Source organism: Zingiber officinale, chromosome 7A (genome assembly GCF_018446385.1).
Source record: "Zingiber officinale cultivar Zhangliang chromosome 7A, Zo_v1.1, whole genome shotgun sequence".
In the NCBI taxonomy this organism is placed as follows: domain Eukaryota; kingdom Viridiplantae; phylum Streptophyta; class Magnoliopsida; order Zingiberales; family Zingiberaceae; genus Zingiber; species Zingiber officinale.
The window spans coordinates 129,537,029-129,549,087 of record NC_055998.1 but is presented as its reverse complement, the minus strand read 5'-3'; the positions used below and the strand labels follow the sequence as shown (position 1 = coordinate 129,549,087).

The 12,059-nt window shown below is 43.5% G+C and overlaps 1 protein-coding gene across 2 annotated transcripts; it reads right to left on the bottom strand.

The window, feature by feature from the left end:
• Positions 1–8,640: 8,640 nt before the first annotated feature.
• On the bottom strand, positions 8,641–11,709 carry LOC122002531. Of its 2 annotated transcripts, XM_042557732.1 has the most exons (5): positions 11,513–11,709; positions 11,241–11,303; positions 10,775–10,950; positions 9,789–9,978; positions 8,641–9,046 (listed from the first exon to the last, which is right to left on the bottom strand). In XM_042557732.1, the coding sequence occupies exons 1-5, from the start codon at positions 11,598–11,600 to the stop codon at positions 8,817–8,819; spliced, it is 747 nt and encodes a 248-aa protein (XP_042413666.1). In that variant the 5' UTR covers positions 11,601–11,709; the 3' UTR covers positions 8,641–8,816. The 2 variants fall into 2 exon arrangements, with proteins under 2 accessions (XP_042413666.1, XP_042413667.1); XM_042557733.1 differs by lacking the exon at positions 11,241–11,303 and having other exon boundaries at positions 11,513–11,707.
• Between the last annotated feature and the right edge of the window lie 350 nt (positions 11,710–12,059).

Sequence of the window (12,059 nt, the reverse complement as noted above, 5' to 3'; positions counted from 1 at the left end):
CGGTGACGCTTTCCACGGAGGAACTCGATGCTCTGATCGAGTTGAGGGCCGCTAAGCTTATGGAACAAAAACAGAAGGCATCAGCCAATCGACCTGAGCAGCAAGCCACATCAGCATCAGGTGGCCGAGCGGAAGCACCACAGGACACGGTTCCATTCCATCGAGCTCTATTCCGCACTCCTGAAGCCGCAACAACTAATCGAGATCGGGGATCATCTTCGGATGAAATGCCAAGATGAGATAGCAGAAAAGGGAAAGCCCCTCGAGCGGACGCATCGCCCGAGCGGATCAACCGCCAATTTTCAGAGGTCATTCTACGAGACCCTCTGCCCAAGCACTATGTGCCTTCGACGATCGGCGAGTACAATGGAACCAGCGACCCGGATGATCATTTGGGTAAATTTGATAACACTGCAACCCTGCATCAATACACAGATGGGGTGAAGTGTCGAGTTTTCCTCACCACCCTCTCTGGATCGGCTCAACGGTGGTTTCAGAGGTTGCCGGACGGATCTATCACAAGCTTCAAAGACTTCCGCATCACTTCGCAAGCAGTCGGCGCTATCAAAAAACCAGTGTTAGTCTGTTTGCCATCAAACAGGAAGCCCGCGAATCGCTCCGAGCCTACATCCAGCGGTTCAACAAAGTGGCCATGGACATTCCAACGACCACCTCGGAGACCATGATGAATGCCTTCACACAAGGCCTCGTGGATGGGGATTTCTTCCGATCACTCATTTGGAAGCCGCCCCGAGACTACGACTACATGCTACACCGGGCCAACGAATACATCAACGTGGAGGAAGCGCAAGCGGCCCGAAAAAAAGAAACTCCAGCCGAGCGGGCTCCTCCTGCCGAACGAAAGCCTCACGCTGCTCATCAGCCACCTAGAGGACCACGGGCCGAAGCAATTCATGCTCATCCAAGACCTCATGTCCAAGAAGTAGCAGCCGAGCGGCCCAGGACAAAGAAGAGATGGACCCCAATGTTCTGCTCCTTCCACCGGACGGACACACATAACACCAGGGATTGCCGCAGTCTTCCTCTAATCGCCCACGTCGTTCCCAGAGGCGGCGGTCGTCGGTCGCCATCAGCCGACAGGCGGCAGAGGCCTCGTGAAGCCGATCGGACGGTAGCTGACAGACGACAACAACAGACTCCCGAGCGGCATTGACAGTGAGTCTGTCACTCTCAAAAATCAAATTAATTAATTTATACTCAACCGAACCCCTTAACCTACACTAAGGTAGTATAGTAGAGGACCGGATCGTCTCTCTCGCGGAACCAGTGATAGGACGTTTGTTTTCAGACAAGATCGAACCGAGGGGTTTGTTTGGGGGTTTTGTTCTCTAAACCTAATGCAATAATTGAAATCCTAACTAACCAGCAAAGATGAACCTATAACGCAGTGTCACTCTACGCTACAAGCTACACCTTCTACCGGTATAACAAACAAACATAACAGATAGTAAAACAAGCATAACTAAAACTAACCTACAATTCTATCTAACCATTGAAGAATATACTTACATCGCATCGTCACACTACGACACAAGCATAATCATCAACAGAACTAACATGAAAACATACCAAAGAACACAAACAAACATAAATGAAGCAACAAGACAGTAATTAAGTAAATTCAACAGAATTAACCAAACAAAGCAAGTAAATCCTAATTAACCAATCCACTTCTCCACAGTGAAACACGCACAAAGTACTCTGTCTGTCACTACAGAATCACCGAGGAAGAAGACCACTGTTACTCGGAAATCTCCTGAATCCGGTGAACGGCTGACGTTACTGGTCGGAACTGCAATCAACGATGGTGGAAGCGCGAAATCCTTGAAGAAACCTCTCCTTGGAAAGCTGCTGGAAATGAAGGAAAACTTGCAAGAACTGTCAACCCTACGCTGCCATCTTCACCGTGTCCAGCAGGTACGAGTTGTGTGGTATCAGAGCTTGGAAGAAGTCCGGCTGGAAATTCTCCGGCGAAGGGGAAATATGTGCTGCTGGAACCCTAAATCACTGCCTTCTTCACCGTTTCAGGCAGTGAAGCTTGGATTCCGATGCTGATGTGAGAAATGGAGTGACGCCGGAGAAGAACCCAGAACTCGCCACCGTCGGTAAGTCTCTGCCCTATTCACCGTGTCGGGCAGGAACCCCGACTGGGATGCGAGGAGGATGAAGAACCCACTGGAGTAACCACTCCGGTGAAGCCCTGTGATCGTCGCTGCTGCAGATCTGCCGAAATCGCCGCTGTCGCTTTGTCGTCTTCGATCGGGAGAAAGGAATCGAGGGCGTCGGGCATATGGAAGAGGAAGAATGGAAAGGGGGAAATGGATGTGGAGAGCCGGCCGACGGCAGTGAAGAGGAGTAGAGGTGCCGCTGGCCGGAGAGAAGAAAAGAGAAAGGGGAAGGTGGCCGCGTGCCCTAGCGCAGAAGAGGAAGAACGCCCCAGAGAGATTCTGTGCCATGCGGGTGAGTAAAGAGAAGAGGGATTTTTCTTAATGGGTTTGGGTTTCGGAATTGGGTCCATTAGAGATTAGATCCGGATCCAATAACCAATAAGAATTGAAATTGGGCTTTTATAATCGGGCTTTGGATAAGGCTTAGAAATGTAGGCTTTAGAATGGGTTTGAGAATTGGGTTGAGTTTTGAATTGGAGCTTGATTTCTTTGGATGAGAAAGATCTCAATGAACGGTCCAGATCACTTTAATTCAGGATGAAGGGCTGGATCACTTGATCTGACTGAAAGGGCAGATCTCTCTTGATCTGGATCAACGGTCCACACTGATTCAGCTTGATCTTCCTCATTTGGCCTCCAAATCAAGTCAAATTCGATCCGGTTCGACCCTAATCCATGGCTCTTAGAATTTCCTACAAAATCACATAAAAATATGAAATCAAATTCTATAAATTGTAGAAAATTTATAATTAAGTCCAAAATGAATCCTTATTCGCAAATCATAATATAAACACAACATTAAGTATGCGAAAAGGTATAAAATACTAAGTATAAGAGCCAAAATAATATAGAAAAATACCCATTATCAGGCATCGCTCTCCGAGGCGGGAGAATCTCCGGATGTCTAGGGAACGTCCCCGACCGTCCGCTCAGGAAGAAGAAAATAGAAGCAATACTTCCTGAGGCGAGATCAACATCATAGCTGGTGGGCCGACCGGAGGAGACTCCAACCGAGCAAGAAAGGCTAGCGTCCGGCAGCTCCAGATCCATGCAGTCGGCTGCAGCCGAGAGCGGGCGAGTGGACCCGAAATCAGTTTCGGGCCCGGGGACTTGGAAGGAGTTGAAGTGCCCCATGACGACGCTCTACTCATCAAAGCGGTAATAGCCAACTACACTATTCACCGCGTTTTTATTGACACAGGAAGCTCGGTCAACATCATATTCAAAAAGGCGTTCGATCAACTACAAATTGACCATGCCGAGTTGCTGCCCATGACAACCCCCCTCTACGGGTTTACGGGCAATGAAGTCCTGCCGGTCGGACAAATCCGGCTGGCTATCTCACTGGGAGAAGAGCCGCTCAGGAGGACGCGGACAGCAAACTTCATGGTGGTGGACTCTCCCTCATCATACAACGTCATTTTGGGACGACCGGCGCTCAACGAGTTCCGGGCGGCCGTCTCCACCTTCCACCAGAAGATCAAGTTCCCCGTCGAAGACAAAGTGGGAGAAGTACGGGGAGATCAACTAGCAGCTCGGCGATGCTACGTCGAGATGGTCCGAGCAGAAGCAAATTCCGCTCGGAAGTCGCCACGAATCGAGGTGAATGCTATAACTGAAAAGCCTCCCTCTTTAGTTTATGAAGAAAAAGAGGAAGTGCATATTCACCCGACCCGAGCAGAGGCCACAACGTTCGTTGCGTCCGACTTGGAGGCAGGCCAGAAACAGGAAGTGATCAAATGCCTCCGAAAAAACTGTGATGTCTTCGTCTGGTCGATGCACGAGCTGCCCAGAATCTCGCCTAACATATCGCAGCACGAGCTACATGTCCGACCGAACGCTCGGCCGGTGAAGCAGAGAAAAAGGGATTTCGGCACCGAACAGAATGTCATCATCCGGGCGGAAGTTAAGAAGCTTTTGGAGGCTGGCCATATACGCGAGGTTCAGTTCCCGAGCTGGCTGGCGAACGTAATATTAGTCTCCAAGCCGGGCAACAAGTGGAGAGTGTGCATAGATTTTCGAGATCTCAACAAAGCTTGCCCGAAAGATTTTTATCCTCTACCGCGGATCGATCAGCTGGTAGACTCCACCGCAGGCTGCGAGCTGATATGTATGCTCGACGCTTACCAAGGATATCATCAAGTGTCGCTCGCCCCGGAAGATCAAGAAAAAGTCAGCTTTGTTACAGCCGACGGCACCTACTGCTACAATGTGATGCCGTTCGGACTAAAGAACGCGTTCTACAACTTTGGAGCCACTTTTTCACTGTTTGCTTGCCTGACTTGAGCATCGGAGGGTCGCCGCCGGGAACCCCTTCCCGGCCCGACTTCTGTGCAGGTTCCCCGGAGGTCCGTGCGGACAGTCAGGAGATCTACGTCAGCCGTTTGGAGAGGGCCACGTGCTCAGCGTCCGTTGATTCAGCTTTCGGATAGGATCATCTACCAACGTTGATTTTTTCATTCGGGGACCACTACTCCGGTTTGGTTCGGCTCGGTCCGGGTCTTCTACTCCGGATCCGCTTGCTTGGGTGATCTCTGCCATCCGAAATAGGGCTCACCCGAACCCAACTTCCGGTCTTCTTGAGCGGGCTTCCCTCCGGCTTCTCGTCCCTCGGAATCGCTGCGTGTTTCCTTCTCGTCCGCCGGCGTACTCATCTGCAGTCTTCGTCCCTCGGACGCACCGCGTGCCGTCCTTCTCGCTAGCTGCGTCTCTTGCTCCCCGAGCAATCTTCCGCTCCGGCTTTCGACCCTCGGAACCACCGCACGCTTCCTTCTCGTCCGCCGGTGTACTCTTCCGCAGCACCTCGCCCCTCGGACTGTCGTCCTTCACGCTAGCTGCGTCTTCCACTCAACTACCTGTGCTCCTAAGCTCCTGCACACTTAGACACAAGGTTAAATACACACAGGACCTAACTTAACTTGTTGATCACACCAAAACAACCTTGGGGTTCCAACATACAAACCCCCCTCAAGCGGAAAGTCTATCTATTTGACGCCTAATCATGCCCATTAGGTCTTTTGTCTCTCAGTCCACCCCGATCTACTAGGACTTCCTCCCCCCCCTACCTACTAGGATTTCTCTGCCTGGCTATCCACCAGGACTTCTTGCCTGGTGTCTAGTCCTCTTGATCCGGATATGGGAGCCCCCCATTGTTGAATCGTAAAAGTCGCTAGAGGGGGGGGTGAATAGCAATCGAAAATTCGTTATCGAATTAGAGTAAGCAGCGGAAAAAGCACAAAACACAATGCTAACATGAACCAGTTTTACTTGGTTCAGAGTCTTCGTCGACTCCTACTCTAAGGCCTGCACTCGTCGAGTGCTTTTGTTGGGCAATTCACTAGCAGTTCGAAAAGTGTTTACAAATGAAAGTACAATAACTCGTTTAAAAAGAAAAAATATACCGACAACGATTAAAGATAACTTGAGCCGCAAGTTGTCGAAGAAGCGTCATCGCGTCATAAGAGCAGAGCACAATAGAGCAGCCGTAGGAAGCAGTTATTCTATTTCAGCTCTAGAGGTAGGCTCCTTATATAGGAGTGCTCCGGGCGCCTGGATCCCTTCCAGGAGCCCAGACCGTGACGTCGGCCCGGCCAATCAGTGTGCTCCACGTTGCGACGAGATAAAATTTTGCCTTCCGAACACCCGAACCAATTCCGGGTGCCCTAACCAACTCCGGGTGCTCGGATCCCTTCCAGGCGCTTGGACCATCATTTTCCAGAAATTCTTTTTTTTGCAAGAAAATATTAGTCCGAGGTAAAATAAAGATGAAACTACCCTGCAAAATAAAAGTTAGTACAAATATAATCAAACAGAGTAGTAATTATATTCTGTCTCCCCGAGACCAAAATCTAGTCAAGATCTTAACTTAGACTTCCGAAATGGATCTAAGTTGGATTGACGTCTACTGTTCCCTCGAACGGGGAACACATCCTCACCAAGTCACTCGCCTCTAGTGACTTATCTTAACTTACCTGCCAGACATTCGGTCAGCCCGTTGACCTATCTGGTCTTCGTGCTAGCTACCTGGTCAGCCCGTCGACCTAGTTAAACTCCCCTGCAACACTGAGTTAGCACAATAGATAAGGCAAAATAGTGTTAACAGAATTCAAGTATAACTTAAGGTTATCTCCCCCTAAGGTTGCCCAGCTTCACTCACTAGGACTTCCATTATTTGACTTCACTCACTAGGACTTCCATTATTTGACTTCACTCACCAGGACTTCCTCCACCTAACTTCACTCACCAGGACTTCCACCACCTAGTTTCACTCACTAGGGTCTGGCTTCACTCACCGGGACTTCCACCACCTAGCTTCACTCACTAGGGTCTGGCTTCACTCACCGGGACTTCCACCACCTAGCTTCACTCACTAGGGTCTGGCTTCACTCACCAGGACTTGTACCACCTAGCTTCACTCACAAGGGTCTGACTTCACTCACCAGGACTTCCACCTTGTCTAACCTCCAGTTAGGACTAGTCACTCAGTAGACTTCTCACCTGCCTATCCTTTGGTTAGGACTTATATTCGCTAGTCATCTAGTCCTGACTAGACTTCTAAACATCGAAACTCTAGAGGTCGACTGCACCAACACCCACTTCCTTTGTTCGACATCAATATTCTACTCACATAGCTCGATTAGACCATAGTTCTTGTGCACAGTCGACGGTTAGACCTTTTGACGATCCAAAATTTGATATCAATTGTTAGGAATAAAATAATTAAGATATCTCCATAATGATATAATATTATCCACTTTGGGCCTAAACCCTTATGGTTTTATTTTTGGACTCTATCCAAAAGACAGTATAGCAATGAAGAAATCTTCCTCTTTTAAATCCATGATCTTTTTCATGTGTTACAATATGAGACATTATTTGCAACCTTACAACACCAACACGTGCGACTCAACTTAGGAAGTCCTACTAAGTCAAATGGATCGGATACTAAACAAAAGTCTTAACAGATCAAGGACACCAAGCGAGAAGTCTAGATGGTTCAGTGGACTGAATGTATAGCAGGAAGAGCTTGATGGGTCAGGATTGGAGATTAAGTCAGGAAGTTATGGGGGTCAGATGATTCAATGCTAAATGGAGAAAGACTAAATGAGTCTGGAGAACCCAAGTTTGGCCAATGATAAGTTGAGGTAAGCGTCTAGAGTGGTGTGGTTCTTTTAAAAGAAATAGTAGGTAAGGATGAGCCTCTGTAAGGGGGCATCCTTAAGCATTAATTCGACTAAGGAATTCACTCGAATTCCAAAGTCAAAATAGTGAATTCCTTAGTCAAAATCGGGCAGTCATGTGATTGTCAGAACTTAAATTTCGTAATATTATTATTTACTATGCTAATATTTGTTTTGCAGGATCGATAGACTGATAAGATGGATTGGTAGGCCGATCAATTGAATCGGTAGGTCAAATGAAGATGTGTCAGAAAGTTCCTTTAGTCTGCTAACGTGACATTTGACGTGGACCGATCAAGGATAAGGATCGAGCTATTGACATAATAGAAGACTCTTATTGACAAGTCAACGTGGTAAAATAGGAGTAACTAAGACTGGATCGATAGACCAATCCAATGGATCTAGATTTGATGTCTATGCTGATCGATATACCAATAACTTCCAAGTTCTCCGACTCTTGCCTCACTCAGAAATGTTGACGACGACGTCTTGCTGCTCTGACAACTGTGCTTAATCTTCAGATTTTTATTGTCGATATTCACATTTTATTTAAATCATCTTTCGTACTTATTTTTCTGGAAAAAAACGATAAACTTATTATCGCTCCTAACTTTTATAAAAGACTAACCTCTTTCTCTTTTTAGGAAAAGATTACCAGTGGATTATTCATCGATCAACGACTACATATCTTGAACTAGCAGTTAAATCTATCCTTTGTACTATATTTTTTGTTTATTATTCCGTTGCTATTTCTGAAAGAGTTAACAGAAGATTTCGAAAAATGAAAGTTAGTGACAAGTTCACCTCCTAGCGTGTTTCTCGATCTTATAGGTTGAACAAGGGTGAGACCTAGTTTGATTAACCTAAGCAAATAATAGGATTCCCTTTTCTGTTTGGAATTACCAAATAGACTTTTTTTAAAAAAAATCGAAGTATTTAATTTTTTAAACCGATTAAATCCGGAAGGAAATAAACCCAAATCATAAAAAGCTCCCATCGACCATCTCAATAAATTTGAAAGCCCATGTGACTCCCCAAGCCTATGCCCTAAGTTTTTCATCCTATTAAAGAAAAATACCTGAATAAATTTGAACTCCCCACTCAGGAGCCTACGCCCTAAGTTTTTCATCCTATTAAAGAAAAATACCCCACAATGCATTCTAATTTGGAATCAAACTATGAATACATGATTAATCCATCAAACGTCTAGCTACACGATTGTTGTCTGGGGGCGTCATGTAATTTCCTGAACCAAACATGTGACAAGAGAATGAGTCAAATACTGATTTAATTTATTAGTTTACCATTGGAACGAAAGTCCCAAAACTTTCCCATAAAAAGTTGAACGCTATGCTTCTATTTCCTTTAATTACAAGTGACTAAAAATCAAAAGTAAGTTTATGGCCTTCGTACATTAAAAAGAACAAAATGAAAAAATAATAATAAATCAAAGTTCTAGACCGAGTTCATCTTCAATGTCATCGTCCTCTTCGAAGAGCTTGAGAAAGCGTGCCTGCTCCTGCTCCCTCTTTCTCTTTCTCCACCATCTGTACACCATCACCGCAGCAGCACCAGTTACGGCAGCAGCCAATGTGCATGCCGCTACGATCATGGCTATTTTCCTTCTCGTTTGGCCGGAGGCCTCATTCTTCGACTCGGTGGCGTCGCTGGTAGTAACTGTAGACACCCATCCAAACAAGTCAGAATTATTTCCGGTGAATCTACAAAATACGCCCTTGTTAATGGGAATGACTAAAATGTGCCCTAAATAAATCAAATGCTCCAACTCATTGTTTCTCCCATATTGTTTCCATAATGAATCTGATTGCAAAGAAAAAATAAATAAACATTCAAAACCATAATTTTGAACGCAATCGCTCAGAAGCATCGATATTCTACAGTGTGTGTAAAAGATAACAAAATTATTTATTTTGAAGGTGCAACAAGTTGATCAGCAAATGTGCTCGGACCCAAGTTGATTTACAAATTTTGGTCTAATGTTTCATTAAAATGAACTCCTTTTTAATAAAAAAGAAGCCTGGTAACTAGCTACTTATAATGTCAAAATTCAGATCAATTTGTTTTAATTGTGTACTAATTTTTGAGATGCAAGTTGATGTACTAATAATTTGCGCCTTTATTTTGAGCATTATGAACTTTCAGATAATTTATTAGGCCTCCTTGCACTGAAAAAATTGCAGATGTTGTAGAAAAAAATGAATTGGGACGTATTTTTTATCATTCCTATTTAACAAGGGCACCACAGATAAATTCACCTTTAATTTACAAAACAAAAAAAAAACTAGTTTCAGTTCCCAGGAATTGTTTTACTGCCCTGCAAACCATCTTCTGTAATAATATTCACTATAACCACTAATAGTCATATTGCTTTGAGTTATTTAATGTTCAGGTCACTTACCATCAGATGTAGTGCACTCAGGGCATATGAATGAAGCGTTGAATTGATTGTCTTTGGAGTGCAAATATTTTCCATTGACGAAATTTCCAGCACACAGCTCCCACTCATCGTATACATCATCAGATGTATATGTGTCCTCTTCGTAAACGCCACACCTTTTACATTTCTTCTCTGGAAGTTCTGTAAGGGGCTGCCAAAGAACACACGATGGATAATGATAACTTGGTTTGGATAAGCAAATTAAATGCAGTACAAGTGTGAATAATAGAAATGATCAAATGATGCGAGATAGTATTAACGTGAAGATGAAAACAATTATACAAGAAAAGTTACAAATTTTATAAGAGTCAAGACTTTCCAGTCCTGATTCAAAAGGTAGGAGACAAGCAGTGCTAGCAAAATTTGCACACTAAGATTACCCGATACAATCTGCCCCACAATGAAGGTGTTCATAGTTTGGTTCATAAACAAGGAAGATATAGATGGGAATATTTGGATAATGCATATAGAAATAATAAGCAATAACTAACTAAAGCAATCAAATATACTAATCATATCTCTTCGATATGAAGACATTAAGAAGGCCTTGCAAACAAGGAAAGTGCAGCAAAACATATTTAATAAATGAAACACAATCAAAGGGTGGTTTATTTCCCAATATGATGGGCAAATCTAAGAAGGAATTTATGTATCTAGATCTGGATATAGTTAAATTTAGACCAAATTCATAAAGCTAAAATGACAATATAGTGTGGTACTGAAAGCTAATATACATTAAGTACACAGGTATACATAGATAAACAAGAATAAAATATGCACATATGACACTAACACAATTTTTTGGAGAAAATTATCCAATCTACTTCAACCTCTGCTACAATTTACAAACTAAAATTTGCAGATGAAATTTGAAATACTGACCAAATATATGCAAAAAAAAAACAAAAATAGAACATAAATGATAAAAATCTCATTTTACCACAAACCTGCCAAGATTCATCCCCATTGAAAGTGTACAAAATGTCTTTTTGCTTTACATCAGGCAAGTAGGTCTTATTTTCTCCTTGACAGCGAAAGTAGACAATTGGTTTGGTAGGAAACCACTCATGAGTAGTGAATATCGCAATAGAACCTAAGCTCACAATCCTTGATGAAAAAATTCCTGGAAAGAGAAAACCAAAAGCTACCAACGTGAGATCAAAGTCCAATCAAACAATTTTACAAGCAAGAATTTACAAACTTCATGGTTCTATGTTCCTTATGAAACCCCTCGAGTTCAGCAAGGATGATAAAATGTTTTATTACTTAACCTAGGAATCCCAAGTAGCAGAAGCACATTACAAGAACATCGGATTAAGCATTTAACACCGCAAAATATAAGAACATATGAATTATTATATAAAAAAAAACTAATTTTAATGTTCTTCTAACGAAACACGTTCCTAATCGTACCTTCCCAATAAGCCCCCACCTTCTCCGCCAAAATTTGTTTAAGATGAACAAAAGGTAACAAACCTGATTCCGTGGTTTAACGTCAGATACTACCTAAACAATAATATAGCTACAACAACGAGTTGTTTATTTAATATAAATCATAATAAACAGAATTGAAGTCTGCAGGCCAACAGAGAAGAAGGAAGAAAATTGATGAATAAATCAAATTAAAACAAAAAGAAAAGAAAAATCAAAGCGGAAACAGAGAGAACAGAGCGGCGACTTGTTACCAGGAATTGAGCAAACCAAGACGTGCAAGACAAGGCAAAGGCGAGCAACTGCGATCGACGAGCTCGGAGGCCGTCGAGTTCTCCGCATACCGATCGGAGCTTAACAGATCGCGAGAGATCGAGAGAAAGACGAATCAAGCGAGCGAAGGTAGAAATCGGAGGAAGACTTGATCGAGACGCAGTAAATAAAAATAATGTAAACGAATGGTTTTTACATGCTTGGCCCACCCCCTCGGCCCATGGGTCCCATGGCCGAGATCCGACCTGAATTCCTGACCTAGCATAGCACCAATCGATCGACAAATAAGATGATTGGTATGTACGAAGGCTCGACTCGAAACACCAAATCTAGGAAATGCTAGATTAACCAATTGTGAGCGAAGAGAAATAAGATACCTCCCTTTGTTGTTGCATATTGTTTGATTTTTTTTTTTTAATCGCATCTAATTAATAAAATCATCAAATTTGAATGCCCACAAAATATGTTTATATAAATTATTAATTAAAAAAATTTATTACAAATTATTTTGTTCCGAATTGCTTAATA

Coding starts and splice junctions, on each gene's coding strand:
- LOC122002531 (XM_042557732.1), bottom strand. CDS start 11,600: ATGCGGAGAACTCGACGGCCTCCGAGCTCGTCGATCGCAGTTGCTCGC. Junction 9,979..10,774: donor ATGGGGATGAATCTTGGCAG/GTTTGTGGTAAA, acceptor GTTCTTTGGCAG/CCCCTTACAGAACTTCCAGA. Junction 9,047..9,788: donor TGAGTGCACTACATCTGATG/GTAAGTGACCTG, acceptor GGGTGTCTACAG/TTACTACCAGCGACGCCACC.